The 21751-nt window shown below is 39.9% G+C and overlaps 2 protein-coding genes across 2 annotated transcripts; both read left to right on the top strand.

The window, feature by feature from the left end:
• Positions 1-871: 871 nt before the first annotated feature.
• On the top strand, positions 872-2862 carry LOC117713027 (C-X-C motif chemokine 3). Its single transcript, XM_034509319.2, has 4 exons — positions 872-1096; positions 1183-1306; positions 1424-1507; positions 2255-2862. Exons 1-4 carry the CDS (start codon positions 1018-1020, stop codon positions 2268-2270), a joined length of 303 nt encoding a protein of 100 aa, XP_034365210.1. The 5' UTR covers positions 872-1017; the 3' UTR covers positions 2271-2862.
• Positions 2863-9156: 6294 nt separating this feature from the next.
• On the top strand, positions 9157-20832 carry LOC117712448 (C-X-C motif chemokine 15-like). The gene is made up of 4 exons (XM_034508238.2): positions 9157-9304; positions 9888-10017; positions 14222-14305; positions 20258-20832. The coding sequence occupies exons 1-4, from the start codon at positions 9247-9249 to the stop codon at positions 20367-20369; spliced, it is 384 nt and encodes a 127-aa protein (XP_034364129.1). The 5' UTR covers positions 9157-9246; the 3' UTR covers positions 20370-20832.
• The last annotated feature ends 919 nt before the right edge of the window (positions 20833-21751 follow it).

The raw sequence follows: 21751 nt of genomic DNA on the forward strand, positions 1-21751 counted from the left end.
CACGCACTCTCCAGCACACAACCCCACTCTTGACCAAGAATCTTGTTTGGTGGTGTTCGCCTCTGAGCAGCAGTCACACTCAGGAATTTCAGATGCCGAGATTATGGCCTCGATATGAAGGTTCAGCTCTAGGGTATGCCTCTCCATCATAAAGGCAGTTACTGATAGCTTAGGTCAATGAATAATAGAAAGAAATCGGTGTGAAAGAAAACCCAGAGGACAGAGGACGCACCTTTCTGTTAGATTTTATTTTTCTTTCACGGAAGGAAGTTTGACATAGAGGCAGGATCTCTCTCTCTCTCTCTCTCTCTCTCTCTCTCTCTCTCTCTCTCTCTCTCTCTCTCTCTGAAAATGTCGAAATCAAACAAATCATTAGGTGTCTAACAAAGATTCTAGCTTTGAAACCTCACCGGAAAACAAAACAAAACAAACGAACAATTAAGGCCAGAGGCAGAAAGGATGTATACACAGGAGGACTGGGAAACTTCAGTTCTTCCAGCTCTTTCTGAACTGCAAATCCTTCACCCCGAACTGTCACTTAATTAATTTTTCTCTATTGGCCTCTCGCCACCCAGTGGCGGATTTCTACCTTCAGCCATGGCTCAGCTCTTCCCTTCCTCTTGCTCTGGTGCTTTGGAGTCCCTGCAGTGACACACAAGGGGTCACTCCAGCGCAAGCACACTCGGTTTCCCTGAGGGGGACAGATCAGGAGCGGGGGAGGGGGCAGTTGAGGCAGGACTCATCTCAGGGTCCCACAGTGGGCAAGCAGCGAAGGAGGGAGAGCCAGTAGCACGTGTGTGTCCCCAGCACACTCATCCCACGAGCCCAGGGGTGGGGCACTATCTTTCTTCTGACACAGGGACCTGTAGCTGCGGGAATTTCCCCAGCCTGGGGCTCCGGCTCTTCCAGACAACATGTATAAAAGGGGCCCACAGGGCCTTGGAGCTCCAGACCGTGCCACAGCACTTTGCACCGGCTCCCTCGCTCCAGACTCCAGTCACACTCCAACCTAGCGCCATGGCCCCTCCCACCTGCCGGCTTCTCGGTGCTGCACTGGTCCTGCTGCTGCTGCTGGCCATCAACTACCAGGCTCCAGGTGGGATCTGAGGCTGATGTTCCTGGGGAAGCCTCAGGTGGGCACAGCCATCCCCAGCCCCTCTGACCCAGTGTTTTCTCCTACAGGGGCTGTTGTGGCCAGTGAGCTGCGCTGTCAATGCCTGAAGACCCTACAAGGGGTTGATTTTGAGAACATCCAGAGCTTGAGGGTGATGCCCCCGGGACCCCACTGCACCCAGACAGAAGTCATGTGAGTGTTTCCCTGGGTATCCTCTGCCACGACCAGAATGGACCCCAGACCCTCCTGCTGCCCCATGCTCACCCAGCAGAACCTCTGCCGCATAATGATCCTCATATCTCTCTACAGAGCCACTCTCAAGGATGGTCAAGAAGTTTGCCTCAATCCCCAAGGCCCCAGGCTTCAGAAAATCATCCAGAAGATACTGAAGAGGTGAGTGGTGCTTTGCTTGCACGTTGTGACCCTCATTAGAGTACTGGCTTCTATCTCTCGAAAATCATGTCAGGGAAAGTCACAAAATAGTGATTATTATTTTTACAATTATAATTAGCCTACTGTAGTGCCTGAAAGAATTTTTCCAAGATCTTTTATCCCTACCTGGAGTTTATTTCCATTGTATAAGAGGGAGATAGCACTACTTTTAAAAACATTCTCATCTGCTTGGCCTCCCAATCCCAGTTAGTTTTAAAAAGCAGGTCAGTGGTGTTTGGAAACAGAGTTTTAATTTTTAATATTTAATGAGGAAGAGCAAGAGATTTTGCAGTGGCTCAGAATATGTATATGTGTATGCATATTTGAATATATGTGTGTATGTGCATATATATATATATCAGATATAAAACCATATATAAACCATATATTCGTTTATATATAATTTGGTAGGCACACACACATATCTGTCCACCAAAATCTATTATCTATGTCTTTATAGTAGTGCTTCATATGTTAAGTGAGACCTGGTGTGACAAACCAGCGGCTTCAACAGCTTTAGTTGTTGGAGACCCCAGGTCCCCACTCCATCTCCATCCCGTAGGAGAGCATCTGCAGGCCTGAGGTGTTTGCTCTGTGGCACAGTCATCACAGGCCGAGGTCACTTAGGCCAGGCTGTCCTCAGAAAACTCAGGAGAATGAAGAAGAATGCTGTGCATGTAATAAAGACATCTTATTTTCTCCTGACAGTGGCAAGTCCAGCTGAGCCCGGAAAGAAGGAAGCCCCTTGCTGTGATGGAGGACCTGCCTTCTAAAGCAGAGAACAATGATCCAACCCAAGGCCATCTGGATGTGTCTTCACCTGCTTGTTCTGAACAACTCCAGAGAGTTCATACCTATTTATTTTCCCCAAATTCTATGTTGATATTTTACATGTAAAAAAAAAAACCCTTAAGGGTATAATTGAATCTACTTGCAAGATGGCATCTTATTTAATGTTTATTTAATATCAAGTCTAAGTTTCACTAATCCTTATTCTTAATTTAAAAGTTAAAGGTTTTCAGATTCTCTCAGGGAATTCTATTGCTATTTCTGAGGCAGTTTTCCCAGGCTGACCATTTTGGTAGTAGGTGTGGTAGTCAAGAATCAGACAAACAAGGTCATTTCAGTTTATGAAGAATGTATGTGTGCATCTAGTTTTCTAACAAGACAAGATTATCAGTTGTTATTTATTGAAATGGTCTTGCAGGGTTACATGAACGATCAACTTTGTGTTGAAGCTTTAAGAATTGTAATGTACTATATATTCCTTAAATATTTTAAGTGATTATTTTAAAATAAGGCACAATGACTATTTAATGCCTCTATCTTATAATGGAGAAGTTTAAATATTTATTGGTATTTTTACAAATAATTTGAAAATAAAATATTTAAAAATAATGCTTGTTCTATTTCCTTGGAGGGCTGTTACTTATGGTTAATCCGTTACGGTGATTTACCTCAGTGTTTCCAAAGTTTTCTTCCTCCTCCTCTAGGCATTTAGCTGGCTAAAAAAACAAATCACACTCTCTGTCATCACTTTGTTCATGTGGTGGTGGCTCTTGCTTCCCAGCTAAGAATGTACTTTTCCCAGTGCAGACTCAGGAGAATCCCCACCTCTCCTCTCCACCTAGTTCCAGGGCATCTGATGCCCTCTTCTGGCCACCAAGGGCAACAGGTACTCACATAGTACACAGACATACATGCAGGCTAATCACACACACACACACACACACACACACACACACACAGTGTATATACACACACACATATATATATGAAAAACAAGTTCCCTTGCCACTCAAGTTTGTTCCTTTAAATATGCACATTCTTGTAGACAACTAGAGAGCCTAATTCCACTGCTTTTGCTAAGTAATGTTTTTTAACAACCACTGGTAATTTAACAAATTTGACAACTTGGCTTTTTTTTTCTTTGAAACTCAACTTGTGTCACCCGAAGTAGAAAAAAGTGAGTGGCTGAATACGTCACTTACAAAAGGGTCTGATATCTGGGTACAACCTTCTACCTTATTATATATGAAAATACTACCTCTCTCGATGTTCTAATCCTTTATATCAATATGTAAAACACTGGTATACACACTGGGTTTGACTATATTGGCCTCACCATTCATTGTGGCATTTTATAGACCTTGAAAGAAAGCCTTTGAACAGCCTGGGTACGAAGATGCTCCAGATGGGAGCTACACTATAGTTCCTAAGGACAAATTTGTGTGAAAAAAAAAATGCAGTCATTTAAACTCCAAATCTAGAAATGAGAGGTGTGTGTGTGTGTGTGTGTGTGTGTGTGTGTACCTAATAAGGGTGTGCTTGTTTTCTATTTAGGGATTTAGGACTCACTGGGAAATCCTGGATTTGGGTACAGGCAAGGAGAAAGGATGAGAAACCTGAGTATTTGAGATCTTTCAACTTGTTCCCAGTATCCGAATAAATAAGGCTGTGAGAAGCAAGAAACAAGCTCTGCGGGCTACCTCCACACGCTCACACCTAAGAGTTGAAAGTTGTACTAATCTCTTCATCTCCAAGATTACTGGTTACAAATGATTCTGGGAGGAAGAAAAATTTATAAACCGACTAGAAGCTCCACAACGCTAGCATTTCCTCCCGGACTCCAAGTGACTGGATACAGGAAAACATGTAGAAGAGGGAACCGAATGGTTCGGTGAAGCCATAATTTATAACCAAGACCCTCCAACACTAGATCTTGTCCTCCAGGCTGCTATGTCCTTGTCAGTGGTAGCAAACACAGGACACAGGAAGAACAAGAGACTGGTTAAAACTAGGTTTCAAAGAATCAGATTTATGGAGTCAATGCCAATCTTATCACAATCTTGGGCATCTTTCTTGAGTAAGAAATGGGACACGTGACTTGAGGTGGTGGTCATTGGCTGAAGGTAGCAGGAAATGAAAATGATGCAACAGAACAGTTTCCTGACAGTGGCTACCGGAAACACGAATGGCGACATGGGTGGGGCTCTTGAGTCAGGTTTCAGAGAGAGGGAGGGGTTGGGGGCTGATACTACTCTGTCCTTAGGAGGAGATGGGGAGCTGACACTAGCCTGTCCTTGGGAGTGCTCCAGAGGAACCCTCTTGAGACTACCAAAGAGAGTAACCAAAGAGCCACCAGGGATGGCAGAGGTGAAAGCTCACAACAGCACAATGTGGCAACCCAGAGAAACAAATGGTTTTCTTCTCTACCCACACAGAGAAAGAAAAAGAGCCAGTCTAGTCACAGACATTGATGTGCTGCTCTATGTGCCCTCGATCACGAAGAGTTCAATTTAAGGCCACTCTTCTCTTGCCTGTCTTCTGAGGCGTTGTCATCTGAAGGAAAAGCAGACATGGCAAATGGCTTGATGAATTCGCAGAGAGAAAACTCTGTGATGTAAGGCCCTCAAAAGCTTCCTTCAACCCGCAGGAGCAGAACGCAGATGAGGCGTGCGTTCTTTCTAGCCTTCTAGTGTGTATGTTTTGCTGAAGGACATTAGGTTGTTTAACTTTAATGTTAAATGACATAAACGAAGAAACAACTATGAGGAGTATTTCACAAGTTGTCCTAGAACAAGAAGGGGTTTTGTTGTCCACAGGGCTACCTCACCATTGTTCTGTTTTACTGCTTTTCTCTCCTCTCCTTCGAGTTCTGCTTTCTCTCTCTGCTTCTTCCTGTGATACATCTTCCTGTTGGATTCTACTTTCAGAGGAAACTGAACTTGCACACTTGGGATTCCCAGAAACTAGACCTGAAGACGAAGACTTACGTATTTTATTAATGAGTAGACTGCCTTAGAATTGGGGGTGGGGGTGGGGTAGAGAATGTGAGGTGAATCGGGAAATCTATGAACTCTGACCAGAAGTACACATGTAGTCAGCATGGTCAGGGTAGCGCAGCAAGCACTCCATGGCCGGTTTCAGCTGGGCTATAGGCCACTTGAGCTGCTTGGAGAGTTTGTATTCTTTTTCTGAAGAAATTATGAAACCAATTTAAACCACGAAATCAAAGATGCTGTCATTTCCGTCAAACTCGTAAGTTGCCTAAGAAGCCAGATGTTGTTAATCTTTGAGGCCCCCCTCTTCTCCTCTCCTCTCCTCTCCTCTCCTCTCCTCTCCTCTCCTCTCCTCTCCTCTCCTCTCCTCTCCTCTCCTCTCCTCTCCTCTCCTCTCCTCTCCTCTCCTCCCCTCCCCTCCCCTCCCCTCCCCTCCCCTCCCCTCCCCCCTCCCCCCTCCCCTCCCCCTCCCCTCCCCTCCTCCTCATCTTCCCCCTCTTCTTCGTCTTCCTCCTTTTCCTCCTCTTCTTCCTCTCTCTCTCTCTCTCTCTCTCTCTCTCTCTCTCTCTCTCTCTCTCTCTCTCTCTTCTTTTATTTTTGACTGCCTTTAAAGCTGAAACCTGGACCTGGATCCTTAGTTCTCCCCCCACCCCCCCAAAAGAAAACAGAGAAAAGCAGATTTACCAAGCCATACCCAGCTTGAATTTCTCCAATAGGTCAGTACCTTACTGATACTTATTTTCCATTTAAATTCTATTCAGTGTTTGCCTATGAAAGTGTGCGACAGTTAAAATCACTTCCGTTGTTTTCAGTTGTCATTTGAAAAAGAGATCAGGCAGCTTGGAGAAGTGAAATAAATGAAATAAAAATTTAGTATTTTGGTAGCTAGATACATTTGTTTTTCATAATTTAAAACTCCTCCATTTGACCTCTCTTCTTAAATTTTCACTTGCTCATAACACAAGCAAGGGATGAACCCTTTAACACATGGGCCTCTGAGAGATACTTAAGATCTGAATTATTATAGTAAACACAGATTCCCTTTGGGTTTAAATTTTTTATTTTTGGTCTGTCTCTCAAGAACAAAACTCACTTTAAATTCTCTTTCAATAAATAGTGTCTACAATAGGTCCTGATACAGAATGAATGTTCAATGAGAATGAGCAAGAAGCTTTTTTATTATTTACTCTAAGTTCATCTTTGGACTATGTCAGCCCTCTTTGTGTTTGTAGACTCTGTAGCTAAATTCTATGCTAGATTAAACTGTGCTCCTTTAAAATTCATCTGGAGAGGTACTAAGCTCCAGTACTTCAGAATGCGAGCTTATTTGGAGATTTGGTCTTTAAATTGGTAACTGATGTGATGCTGTATAATGTAGTGGAGAGACAAAGGGGACATCACAGGAGAGGGATTAAATAGGGAAGGGAATGCAAGAGAAAGCTAGAGGAGGGAATATGAGAGAAAGACAACTAACACTAAAGACCATTCGAAAAACCATATATAGAAACTTACTACTGTAGATACTTCCTAAAATGTATACACATATTAAAGGAATCTAAATTGATTCCTTTGGGAAAGGAATTAGGGCATTGGGGGAAGACAACATCCCAACTAGACATCTTATGCCCTCAAGTAAAACCTCCAGTGCCAGGACTGGGTTACATCTTGTTAAGTAATTGGTCCAATGGGCCCGATGGAAATCCCCAAACATCACAGGCTATTGCCAAGGCTGTTGGTTACACTTCACAACCAGATGGTATTGTCTATTGCAGAAGACAACACTAACATGGGTAACTGGACACAGAGCGGTTGAGCTGGTACCTAACTAGAAGCTTTGCTCCTGTTGACCAGCATTCATGGCACTGGAAGATGCTCTGCACTCTACTAGGGAAAAAAGGTAATCATTAATATCCTTCAGCTACAAATCCTGTCACCTGTAACAGTGACCTACCTACAGGGCACACTAATGGAAGAGTGTTAGGGGAGTAACTAACCAGTTTCTGATTGGGTTTAGGTCTATTCCATGACATGGAACCCATACATGCCATACATGGCGTTACTAAAATGAGCAAGAACCTGAGACTAAACAAATCACAAGCCTAGGAGAAAATCTACTATTATGCTAAAGAAACATAGCTTTAAAATAACTTCCAATGACACATTGCTGTGCTCATATAGTGCCTTGCTCAACCCTCATCAGAGAAGCTTCTTCTTGCAGAAGGTGGGAACTAAACAGAGACCCACAACTGGACAATGTGCAGAGAGTTAGAAACTTTGGAGCACTTCATCCTAAATAAGATGTTTTCATGAAAGCCTTTCCCTCAAGGCTCAGGGATATATGTGGAAGAGGAGGCATAAAGATTGTAAAATCCAGGGCTGATGATTGACTCCAAGCAAACAGTGTCTTCCAGACACAACAGAACTGATGCACCTATAAGCCCACAGAGACTATGGAAGCACACATAGGGCCTCCAGAGATTCAAGCCAGATGGGGGTCCCAGCACTGACAGGATAGAGTGGACAGGAGCTCCTATACCTAGCCAAGAAGCTATTTGCAATTGATAACACTCTGGTAACAGAAAAATACATCAGTTTTCTCCAATGGAGTCTGAGTACGGACATTAACCATACTTTAGGGTAGGTTCCATGTGCAAGAGCCAACACAGAACAAACTCAGTGGTATTTTTTGTAGACTTATATCTCCACTTTGTTAGGGAACTTTTTTGTTTTATTAATCTTTTGCATATTTATTTTGATTTCTGGTGTGTGTGTGTGCATGTGTGTGTATGTATGTATGTGTGTCTGTGTGTGTTTTAAGGAAGGGAGAAAAAGGGACGTAAAGTTAGTTTTGGTTTAGTAAAGAGACGGGGAAGATATGTGAGGAACTAGGGAAACAGTAAAACATGATCAAAATATATTGCATAAGCTTTTTTTCATTTAAAACAATTGAGTTAAACTAAGTTAATAGGATGGGCCCTAATCGAATATTATTAGTGTCATATAATAAGGGAACATTTGGTTATAGGCATTCATATAGAGAAAACACTATTGTTTTTCAAGATAGGATAAGAAGGCAACCATGAATATACTAAGTTAAAAATACCTGGAGCATTTCCTTCCCTTGTAATACCAGAAAAGGACCAACCCTGTCCACACCTTGATCTTGGATTTGAAGTCACTAAAAGTCAAAACATTGCTGCCATTTAGACCACCGAGCCTCTGGCTGCGGTAGCTCATGTTATTGTTTTATATGCTCAAGCAAGGAGTAGTTTAATTTTAATAATTAAGGTCAGTTATCTGCTGAAGAGCAAAGGGAGTGAATTTCATAGTCTTTCGCTACTTAGTTAATCTAGAAGCCCAAGGAAACTTATACACACTAACCCCTGAATGGCTGTAGTCTTCTATTCTTGATAGGATAAAACTTACTAGGTTATTTCAGTCTGGACGCTGTTTCCTTTGTAGTTGATGCTATAATATGATTTCACTGCAGTGAATTCTATTGCAGTTTCAAGCAGGGCCATACAAACATGTACAAGGGCCAAAAGCAAATATGTGCTGTGGGAAAGGATGTTAATTCCCTTCTTTGCGCAAAGTAGGTTTTGTAAAAATTATTCTTGCTGTCCCATTCATCGATGTCAACGACAATGACTCCTTATATTTACACAGTTTCAGCTCCAAGAAATGAGAGATTTGTATCCCTATACACCATCTCAACCTACTCTCAGCTTATCAGTTAAACAAAGCTTGAAAACTAAGCCAGCCTCCTTATGGGCTGGTGAAGTGGCAAGCGTGACACTTTTCCTTCTTCAGTGGGGAGAGTGAAGAACAGAAATTAAATCCCCAGGGCTGCTGGGCGCATATAAAGAAGCACTGTGGCCGTGCCCATTTTACCATCCAGACCAGAGTCACGCCACAGACATGGCTGCTTCACACTGGCCCATGCTTCTGTTGGCTATTCTTAACCTAGACATCTTCGGTAAGCTAACGGGGAATTTTTCTTTTCTATCTAGGTACTGGGAAAAAACAGAAGACATTTCAAATATACTGAGTTGGTTTGGGGGCATTAATCAAGCTATAGAAATGGTTAAATTAAAGCCTAAGCATGTAAACATTTAGATGGTTGAAGTTCACAGAAAAGTCTTAGTGAGTTAAGTGAAAGCCTCCATTTGACTTGTTAGAACCAGCTGACGATAAGAATCTATGCTTTTGTTTTTAGAGTTAATCATAGCAGAATTATTACCAACAGACTTAGGGTATTAAACTGATAGAAATTGTCACTTTTCAATTTATAAAATTTACACATAATCATGAAGGCTTAAGTGTTTTACCATTAATTACTGACTGCATCTTACCTTTAAGCAAGGTGCTAGTCACCTAGTTTATTTGCAGTTTTCTCAAACACAGTAGGAGCTTAAAGAGTGTTTCCTTGCCATAAGATCACACAGTCAGCCTTGTGTGTTTGTCTTGCATGCCTACTGCATTGGCTCCTGTGTCAAAGTGAAGACTTAAACACTAGCAACTTATTTGTGCAGAGATACTCTCTACTCTCTCCCCTACAGCCCATCCCTGTGACACTCAAGAGTTACGATGTCAGTGTATCAAGACGAAGTCTGAGCCAATTCCTCTCCAATTCATTAAAACTATCCAAGTGATATTCTGGAATATTTACTGCAACAGAATGGAAGTGATGTAAGAATAAAGACATGCAGGAGGGTGGAGGCTCTTGCATGAAAGTTTTCTGGCTGGCATCTCCTTTCAGAATGTTCTTCAGTGATTCTCAACCTGTGGTTGAATAATCCTTTCACAGGGGTGGCCTAAAACCATCAGGAAATACAGATGTTAACATTATGATTCATAACAGTAGCAAAATTACAGTTGTAAAGTATCCATGAAAATAATTTCATGGTTGGGGTCACCACCACATGTATTGAGGAGCTGCAGCATTAGGAAGGTTGAGTAAGAAGCACTGTGTTACATGAGGAGACAGAAGACTGTGGCTCTCGACAGTGTTATTCCCACACAGAATGGGAAAACTATTACCCAGTGTTTGTGTTCTCATTTCTAAAAGTGGCATGAACTCTTTCCAGAAAAAAACCAAACCAAACCAAACCAAACCAAACCAAACCAAACCAAACCAAACCAAACCACAAACCAAAGGTAACTCTTAAGCAGAGAAGACAGATAGATGACTTCATAAACTCTGCTGAGAAAAGTTAACTGAAGTCAGTGAATACTAAATAAACAAAAATACACAGCCACAGGCAAGAATGTAAAAAAAGGGGAACCATCAGTGTATGTATGTATGCATGTATGTATGTATGTATGTATGTATGTTTGTATGTATGTATGTATGTAGTATGTATGTGTGTATATGTATACTTACATCAATGAATGATACACACACACACACACATACACACACACACACACACATATTTTTTTTTCATGAAAGATTATATTATACCATGATAGATGCCTGGTATAGTTTTAAAAATATGTTAGATTTGATTAATACATTCCTAAGTACACTGTTGCTGTAATGTTAGATGCACTAAATTTACAAAAACAATATTACCAATTATAATTTCAGTATTTTTTAACTTTTGAGTCAATTTGTTGACAAAATAATATCAGTACACATTTATCAGTGACTTTCCATGCCCCAGAACTTACAGACAATAGGACAATCCCTTCCTCAAAGTCCCTGCAAATGAAAACTTGTTTCCTTTTGTATATTGGCTATATTGAATGTTTCAATGAAGCTATTGCAGTAAAGTTTGCTTGTATTTTATGAGAAAAAAACGGAATCTATGCATTATACACTGGGTGTACTGACACATACAATATAGCCCAATGACTCTAGGGTAATTTTTCTGGGGCATTAACCTATGATTGCAGACCTTACAGATTATATGAAATCCCTTAACTCTTTAGTTATAACTTTTGTTCTATGTATGTATGTATGTATGTATGTATGTATGTATGTATGTATTCATCCATGTATATGTGTATGTATGTATGTGTGTTTTTATGTATTCATCCATGTATGTATGTAGGTATGTAGTATCTATCTATCTATTTACCCACCCACCCACTCATCCACCCACCTACCTACCTATCTACCTATCTACCTACCTAAATCACTACTAGGAAATCACTACTTAATCATAATGTAAATGTATGTTTCCCAATGGTCTTAAGAGACCCCCTGTGAAAGGTCATTTAACACCCCCCGACTCCCAGGATGAAAACTCCTGATCTAAGCTGTTGGTCTGTGCTGTTTTCAAACTCCAGGAGTCTATTCTTGTTCTACTTGGCTCTCTGGATATAGTCAATGGAAAATTAGCCTCACACTGCACTGGTCTCCCCTCCCAGCCAGACTCTCTTTTCTGATTTCAACCAGAGAAGACTGCTCTGGATACTACATGACATGCATTTAAACATACATTTTTTTGTTTATTTTGTTGTTTTATAACTTTAGTTGTATCTTCACAATCCCTTTTGTAACTGAATATAGCAGATAACACAATGCCTCTTCGTGAAATGTTGAGGAACTGGGTGGGCTTCTGCCTGCCACAAATATAAACGTATGAGTACATGGAAGTTATTCCATGAGTACATGGAAGTGCAGCTATGGGGTATTGGTAAGTGCCCATGTATTAGCTACTCAGGGCAAAATTTAAGTTAGAAAGGAACTAGAACAGCAGAAGCCTTCAGATGTGACTGGTTTTTGTTAGCCGACTTGTCCTGTACTCACCTTCCCACCCCCTGGGATTTGTCTGTATGAGTGTGTGTGCCTCACACATGTGCAATGCCTATAGAAGCCAGATTTGAGCATTAGATGTCTTGGAATTCAAGTTACAGACAATTGTGAGCTGCCACGTGGATTCTGGGAATCAAACCCTGTCCTCTGGAAGAGCATCCAGGGCTCTAAACCACTGAGTCATCTCCAGCCCCTGATGTAAGACAGTATTCACACTTGGACCATGGGGAAAGTATGAAGAAGTTGGTCATGTGTAAGCCAAATAGAGAGACATTGGGAAAAAGTAAGCTTGCTAGTCAATACCTTGAAGAGAGTCTTCAGAATTCGAAGAAAGCACATTCCTATTATTTGAGTCACTCTACCCCAGGTATATTACGACAGCCACACAAATTATATGCTTCCAAAATTATATATCTCTGCAAGAAATGGCAACAGTTTGAATTTTGTTGTTTCTTGCTCTTTTTTGTCCTTTTCTTTGCCATCCAGATGTAATACTAAAAATAATTACTGTTTATTTTGTCTGCTTTTAAACTTGAAGTTAGTAAAATTGTACTGGGATACATGTATCTCTTTGTAATATGCTTCTGTTACTTAACATCATATTTTGCAATCCATTTAGTTTGCTGTGTTTAGCTCATGTATTAAGTTGAAACAATAGTATTTCATCATGATCATAAACAAGAATAGAATTCATTTATTCAATAGTGTATTGAATAAATAAGAGTTCGTGTCCTATCTCAGTTTTTGTTACAACACACATTCTTTATTTGTGCTTATTCATATGAGAATTTCTTGTTGAGTTTACTATTTTTACGTCTTCAATTTTATTCCTCTAAAGACTTAATTTTCAGCCTTATGCATAACAGGAATACACAACTTCATTTTTTTCTTCAGATATGACTTGTTTCTCCTAGGATTTCTGGTCTTTCATGTAAATCTTAGAAGCATTTTTCAATTTTGCTATATGATAAGTGTACTTACAAATGTAATTTTTTGGAGTTATATCCTGGAAGTTGACAGCTTTATAACAGCCATTTTTTATTTCAAGAATATGGATTTGCTCCTTATTCACTGATAACATTTACATTCTTTTATTTTATATGTTGAGACAGAAGCTCTTTCTGTGACTTTGTGTGCTCATTTTAAGTGACCATGAGAGGGATAATGGCCTCAAACTCACCATTCTGGTTGCTGGGATTACAGGTGTGCACTACCACACTTGATAAGGGCTTGCTTAATGTCCTTCAGTATTTCTCAATTACTCAAGGAGACACTTTACATAATTTGATGCTATTATAATACATGTTAATAAATCTCACACCCTGGGTACCAGTGCTTAGACTCAGCATCCATTTGCTTTGCATTTGTTGGCATCATCTCTTCACATGGATGCTCATGCTGTCTGGGACTAAAAGCAGTCTTGTTTCCTCCCTTGGGAACTTTATGACTTATAATTAAATTCCTAGCCTTGTTATGATGGCTGTCTTGAGGGAAGGCTCCCTTGCCTTGTTTCTGTGTTTAAAGCAAATTTTTCAAATTTCTACCATTACATATAATACTTTGTGGCTGACGTTTCTTTTGTTAGTCAATTGCTAAGAGTTTGATTATATTATTTTTCATGATTGGAAAGTTTTAGTTTATGTTATTTTTTTAACCCTGCCTGGAGCATACAATTTGGCTTAGAGTGTGGTAAGATGATCCAGCCTTATATAACAAATGACAAAATGAGTCTGATCTATTGTAGAGTTTTGCAGTTCTGTGAAGCAGAGCCCGTCAGTGTGAGTTTGAGGCCAGCAACCCACACTTTTGACACACATGCACATGAATAGATGCACAACCAAACGGCATCTCTGAAGAAATGGCATAGAGTTTTCCACAGTGAAGCCACATCATTTCAATAAATCATGAGTTTTAGATTTATAAAAGTAAACAAACTGCCATTTTAAATTAGTTAGGCACACTGTTATGTGTTGAAAGTTCCACTGTACCAATATGATTAATATAGTTTGAAAAAATCTGTGTGTTCATTTGAAGTGCATGCATTTATGTTGCAGATATTACAGTGAGCACACTTGACCTATTATTAAATAAATGCGGTTGCTATTTGACCAAAATACTTTATTTTTACAGAGCAACGCTGAAAAATGGGGATTTAATTTGTTTAAATCCTGATGCTGAATGGGTAAAGACTCTTGTCCGCATCATTACTGGCAGGTAAAATGAAGACCAAGAATCTTCATAGTTACATTTTCTCTGTTTTATTTTAAAGGCATATATATATATATATATATATATATATATATATTTATATTTATACAGATATTCCATAGATGACAAGAAATCCACAATGAGATTAGAATTGTGTAATCTATAGACCTCAACAGCATCCCCAGACCAGCATCTCTGGTTTCCCTTCAGCTCTACTGGTTCAGAAATAATGGGACTAGATCCCACAGTGTCTATTAAAGCATCTCCAAGTAACTCCATGGCACTCTTGAGCTTGAGAGTCACTATTTTTTTTATTGAAGGTGACAGCTACTTAACCTTAGTTATAAATATTCTGATTGAGTGTAAAGGAGATATAAAATTGTTTAGCATGTATCTCATGCCAACCAACTAGGTTGACTATTGACCCATTGGTCGAGAGAAATTTTAAGGGGAAAAAATGTGGGAGGAAAAATATAACCATTTATTTAAATGAAACTCCAAATACAATGTTCAAAACAGTGACCTGAGAAAGGAATAATGAATACAAAGCAGGCAGCAGGGATATATTTGAATTCACTTCCAAGAATTTGGATTTTTGAGCTACAGTGGTTTAAATGGGGAGAGGCAGCCACTTGGAGGAAACTAGTTCTGCTTTGTTTCCTGATCAAAACATTAGGGCTTATGAATGACCCAAGGGCCTGTTCTGGTTTGGTTTCTGTTGCTGTGATCAAATACTGACCAAGGCAACCTGGGGCCGGAAAGGAGGTTTTGGCTTACAGTTACGGTTCATCATTAAGAGAGGTCAGGGCAGGAACCCTGAGGCAGGAGCTGAAGCAGAGGCCATGGAGGAAAGCTGTTATTGGCTTGCTCTGCATAGCTTACACAACCTGGTTTCTTATATAAGTGAGGACCATCTGCTTAGATGTGACCCAGCTCCCAGTAAACCGGGTCGTCCCACATCAATTATTTATCAAGAAAACATCCCCACAAACATGGCCATAGACCAATCTGTTGCAAGCAAATCCTCAACTGAGGTTCTCTCTGCCTAGGTGACTCTAGTTCTAATCAAGTTGACAAAAACTAGCCAGCATGGTCATCTTGCTAACCACATTAGCCTGCTTGGGGGAGACCAGATTCAGTCATGGAGGTGTGGTTTTGGTTTCTAGATTTATCAATTATCACTTATGGTGTCATTCTGGAAAATTCACTTAGCATCATATATTTGTGTGCTTTCATTTGGACCTAATTTGATCTATCAGGGAAACATAGATATACATATAAAGTAGTTAATTGGGTCTATGTTTATCTATCTCTATCTATCTATCTATCTATCTATCTATCTATCTATCTATCTATCTATCTATTAATCCATCCATCTATCATCTATCTACTATCTATCTATCTATCTATCTATCTAGCTATCATCTATCAATCTATCTATCCATCCATCCATCTATCATCTATCTATCTACTATCTATCTATCTATCTATCTATCTATCTATCTATCTATCTATCTATCTATTCATCCATCCATCTATCATCTATCTATCTACTATCTATCTATCTATCATCTATCTATCTATCTATCTATCTATCTATCTATCATCTATCAATCTATCTATCCATCCATCCATCATCTATCTATCTACTATCTATCTATCTATCCATCTATTTATCTATCTATTATCTATCTATCTATCTATCTTAGATTTTAAAAAAGTATGTGTTCTCCTTTTTAATTCACTTTACCTATAGATCACAACTCCTCCCTCTTCTCTTCCCAGTCCCACCCTTACAAATCCCTTCCCCAATGTTCCCTCCCCTTCTCCTAAGAGAAGGGAAACCTACCTTGGGTACCACAACAACCTTGGGTATTATATCCCAGCAGGACTAGGACATCCTTTTCCACTGAGGCCCAACCAGGCAGTTCAAATAGGGGGTAGGGGATCTAATATCAAGGAACAGAGACTGAGACAGCCCCTGCTCCACTTGTTAGGGGCCTCACTGGAAGACTGCAAATGTGTAGGAGGTCTAGATCCAGCTTCTACATGCTCTTTGGTTGGTGGCACAGGCTCTGTGTGGCCCCATAGTCCCTGGTTAATTGACTCTGTAGGTCTTGTGGTGTCCTTGACCCCCCTCCCCCATTTGTTCTCTTCTCTCCCCCACTCTTCCACAAGACTTCCTGGGCTCTGCATGATATTTGGATATGGATCTCTGCATCTGTCTCCATCTGCTGCTGAATGAAGCTTCTCAGGAGACAGTTATGCTAGGTTACTGTCTGCAGGCATAGCAGAGTATCATTAATAATGTCATTTGGCTCTCTCACATAGGATAGGTCTCAAGTTGGGGGCAGCCATTGGTTGGCTGTTCCCTCGGACTCTGCTCTATCTTTATCCCTGCATATCTTGTAGGCAAGATAAATTTTGGGTTGAAGGTTTTGGGGTGAATTGTTGTCCCCTTTTGTCCTTTGGATGTCCCACCTGGCTACAGAAGGTGGCCACTTCCGTATCTGTATCCCTTTCTGGTGGGAATCTCAGCTAGGGTCACTCCCATAAACTACCTACCATCCTAGGCCTCCAGGTAGTTACCAGAGATGTGCTCCCCCACCAGTTTCCATTCTCACCCTCAGCCCTCTCCTGCCCCCTCCCACACCTGATTGTCATCACATTCCTGTTTTCACCTTCTCTGCTATTCAGTTCCCTCTCTCCATCCACCTCTAATTGCTATTTAGTTTCCCCTTCTGAGTGAGACTCGGGGATCCTCCCTTGGGCCCTCCTTGTTATCCAGTTTTTTGGGGGGCTGGGTGGGTCTGTGGGTTGTAGCACAGTTGTCTTCCACTTTATGGCTAATATCCACTTACAAGTGAGTACACACCATACGTGTCTTTCTGGTTCTGGGTTATCTCACTCAGGATGATGATGATCTCAGGTTCCATCCATTTGCCTGCAAAGTTCATGTCTTTGTTTTTAATAGCTGAATAGTACTCCATTGTGTAGATATACCACATTTTCTTTATCCATTCATCAGTTAAAGGACACCTAGGTTCTTTCTAGTTCCTACCTATTATGAATAAAGGTGCTATGAACATAGGTGAGCAAGTGTCCTTGTGGTATGTTGGAGCATCTTTTGGGTATATGCCGAGGAGTGGTATAACTGGGTCTTGAGGTAGAACTATTCCCAATTTTCTGAGAAATTGCCAAATTGATTTTTGGAGGAGTTGTACAAGTTTGTACTCTGACCAGCAACGGAGGATGTTCCCCTTGATCCACATCTTCGCCAGCGTGTACTACCACTTAGTTTTTTTTATCTTAGCCATTATGACAGGTGCAAGATGGAACCTCAGGGTCATTTTGATTTGCATTTTCCTGATGACTACGGATGTTGAACATTGCTTTAAGAGCTTCTTGACCATTCACGATTCCTCTGTTGAGAATTCTCTGCTTAGCTCTGAACCCCACTTTTTGATTGGGGTATTTGGATTCTGGGTGTCTAATTTCTTTGTAAAGTTTGGATATTAACCCTCTGTCAGATGAAGGTTTGGTGAAGATCCTTTCCCAATCTGTAGACAGTCAATTTGTCCTATTGACAGTGTCCTCTGCCTTACAGAAGTGTTTCAGTTTCATGAGGTCCCATTTATCAATTGTTGATTTTAGATTCTGAGTCATTGTAGTTCTGTTCAGGAAGTTGTCTACTGTATCAATGAGTTCAAGGCTATTTTTCACTTTCTGTTCTATTAGATTTAGTGTATCCAGTTTTATGTTGAGGTCTTTGATCTACTTTTCACGCAAGGTAATGATATGGGTCTATTTTCATTCTTCTACATAGAGAGATCCAGGTAGATGCTTTCATTTTTCCATTATATGGATTTGGCTTCTTTGTCTAAAAATCAAGTGTCCATAAGTGTGCAGATTTATTTCAGGGTCTTTCCTGATTTGATTCCATTTGATCATTCTGTCTATTCCTATATAAAACCATGCAGTTTTGTTTTATTACTATTGTTCTGTAGTACAGCTTGAGACCAGGGATGGTGATACCTCCAGAAGTTCTTTTACATTCAGAATTGTTTCAGCTATCCTGGGTTTTTTGTTTTCCATATGAATTTGAGAATTTTTTTTTAAAGATCTGTGAAGAATTGTGTTAAATTTTCATAAGAATTACATTGAACTGTAGATTTGTAATCTTTTGGTAAGATGGCCATTTTTACTATGTTAATCTTATTGATCCATGAACATGGGAGGTCTTTCCATCTTTTGATATCTTCAATTTTTTTCTTCAGCAACTTAAGTTCTTGTTATACAGGTCTTTCACTTGGTACACCAAAATATTTTATATTATTTGTGGATATTGTAAACAATGTTGTTTCTCTAATTTCTTTCTCAGTACATTTATAATTTGTATAAAGGAGAGATACTGATTCATTTTTAGTTAATTTTTATCCATCCACTTTGCCAAAGGTGTTTATCAGCTGAAGGGATTCTCTGGTAAAATTTTGGAGTCACTTATGTATACTCTCATATCATATATATCATAGCATAGCAATACTTTGGCTTCCTTTTTTCCAATTTATATCTCCTTGATCTCCTTTAGTTGTCTTAATGATCTAGCTAGAACTTTAAGTACTATATTAAATAGATAAGGAGAGACTGGCAGTCTTGTCCTTTCCCTGATTTTAGTGGAATTGTTTTAAGTTTCTCTCAATCTAATTTGATGTTGACTATTGGCTTGCTGTACATTGCTTTTATTATGTCTAAATATGCACCTTGTATCCCTGGTCTCTGTAAGACTTTTAACATGAAGGGAGTGTTGGATTTTCTCAAAGGCTTTTTCAACATATAATAGGTTGAACATGTGATTCTTTTCTTTCACTTTATTTATATGGTAGATTACAGTGATGGATTTTTCATATATTGAACCATCCTTGCATCCCTGGGATGAAGCCTACTTGGTCATGGTAGATGATGGTTTTGATGTATTACTGGATTTGGTTTGTGACTATTTTATTGAATAATTTTGCATTGATGTTCATAAAAGAAATTGGTCTGAAATTTACTTTCTTTATTGAGTCTTTGTGTGATTTAGGTATCACAGTGACTGTGACCTCATAGAATGAGTTTGGCAGTGTTCCTTCTGTTTGTTTATATTTTGTGGAATAATTTGAGAAGTATTGGTGTTGTAATGAGTTTGGCAGTGTTCCTTCTGTTTATATTTTGTGTAATAATTTGAGAAGTATTGGTGCTGTCTCTTTCTTGAAAGTCTGGTGGAATTCTGTGCTGAAACCATCTGGCCCTAGACATTTTTAGTTGGCAGACTTTTAATGACTGCTTCTATTTTCTTGGGGGCTATAGAGCTGTTTAAATAGTTTACCTGACCTTGATTTAACTTTGGTATGTGGTTTCTGTCTAGAAAATTATCCATTTTGGTTAGATTCCCCAATTTTGTGGAATACAGGCTTTTGAAGTAACACCTAATGATTCTTTGAATATTTTTGTTTTCTGTTGTTATGTCTCCTTTTTCATTTCTGATTTTATTTGGATACTGTCTCTCTGTCTTTTAGTTTGGTTGGCGAAGGGTTTGTCTATCTTGTTGATATCCTCAAAGAACAAGCTCTTGGTTTTATTGATTCTTTGCATTGTTCTCTTTGTTTCTAATTTATTGATTTTTATCCCTGAGTTTGATTGTTTCCTGCCATCTATTCCTCTTGGGTGTGTTTGCTTCCCCACCCCAGACCTTTCATGTATACTTTTAAATCATTAGTATAATAACTCTCCAATTTCTTTATGAAGGCACTTTTAATGAATAGAGAAGTGGCTGGGCAAGGGAGTTCTGGGATGGGGTGATAGCGGGGCTCTCTGGGTAGCTAGGTGTGCCCCCAGAGGACCAAACTCTGTGCTTTTTCTAAGCAGAGATGGATAATGCTATGTATCTATGTAATTATGTGTGCTCTGTTTGTATTTTAGGTTCCTACCTGAGGACCACGAACAAATGAAACCTCCACAGGAAATGAAGCTTCTGTACAGTGTCGAGTTTGAAAAGCCTCTATATCTTTCATTTGTGCAACCCAAGGACTAGAATGAATTCCCCTGTCAAATTCTGGGGACCTCTAGTTGCTTTTCTAGTTGATTATCTTATGACAACGGTGATGTGAATTGAGGTGATAATACTATTATTATGTAGAAAAATAAATTCTAAGTCTTGCTAAATAGGTGGTGCATTTATCTGTCAGGCTCACTATCTTTCTAGACTCTGCCTTTTCTGCTGCTGGCCACTGTCTTTTTCTCTACTTGACTTCCTGGTGGATGCTCACAGGTGACTGTTCCCCCTGCCTCTATATTTTGACATTACATATAATGGCATGGTATACTCTTTTATTGACTGACAAACTACCCTTAGATTGCTTAATATTTTGTGCTTTGAAGCCTTATCCCACTCTAGTATGGGATGTCACAGGGCTGCATCTCATTGTAGAGCAGGGCTCCTCATCTCCAGTGCCCCAGAGTGAAACACTTCTTTGGAAAATTTTCATTCATCAGAAAATCAGAAATAAAAATATGTGTTAATTGAGACTCGGTGGGATATGCATGTAATACCAGCAGTTGGGGAGTTGAGGCAAGATGATCACGAATTCAAGGCTAGTCTGAATTACATAGTCAGTTAACTTGGGCTATATGGAAACTGTGCTTCACACACACACACACACACACACACACACACACACACACACCACACCACACCAGTAGTGGATGGGTAGATGAAGTGACATTAATTGTATAGCATAAATATTTTAAAGTTCAAAATGCACTTTCCATTTTTTTTAGTTTGCGTGTGTGTGTGTGTGTGTGTGTGTGTGTGTGTGTGTTGTGTGTGAATATGGGTGTGCAAAACTTCAAGTGTCAGTCCTCAATTTCCACTTTGTTTGAGTCAGGGTCCCTATGTTGTTTTTCTACTGGGAATACTAGGTTAGCTGGCCCATGACATCCCAGGGAGCCTCCTGTCACCATAGGAGCACTGAGGCTACAGATATATTTGTGCTTGGCTTTACGTGGATTCCGGGAACTCAAATCTTAGTCTTCCTGCTTGAATGACATGCACTAGTCATCTTTCCAGACCAATCAGTTTTTAAATTTTTTTTTTAAGTGAGCAAACCTTCTAGATAACATTGGTTACGACTATAGGCAAACCAAAATGTGGATGGGAACAACACAACTGTAGGAAATCAAGGCTTTTCACATTTAAGAATAATAACCAGGACACCACTTCATTCAAGTGAGGTATGGGAAGACAGAGCCACAGCTACGCTCTGACCACGTAGCTTCTTCCTGGCAGAAATTCGGCATATATAACACCCATAAATATTAAATAAACAAACACCCACTTTCTGCTTGTCACTGCTGATGTAAGAGTGTGTTACAAGATGATATTAAAATGGAGCCAAGGCAGGAACGCTGAACCCA

Source organism: Arvicanthis niloticus, chromosome 7 (assembly GCF_011762505.2).
Source record: "Arvicanthis niloticus isolate mArvNil1 chromosome 7, mArvNil1.pat.X, whole genome shotgun sequence".
In the NCBI taxonomy this organism is placed as follows: Eukaryota; Metazoa; Chordata; class Mammalia; order Rodentia; family Muridae; genus Arvicanthis; species Arvicanthis niloticus.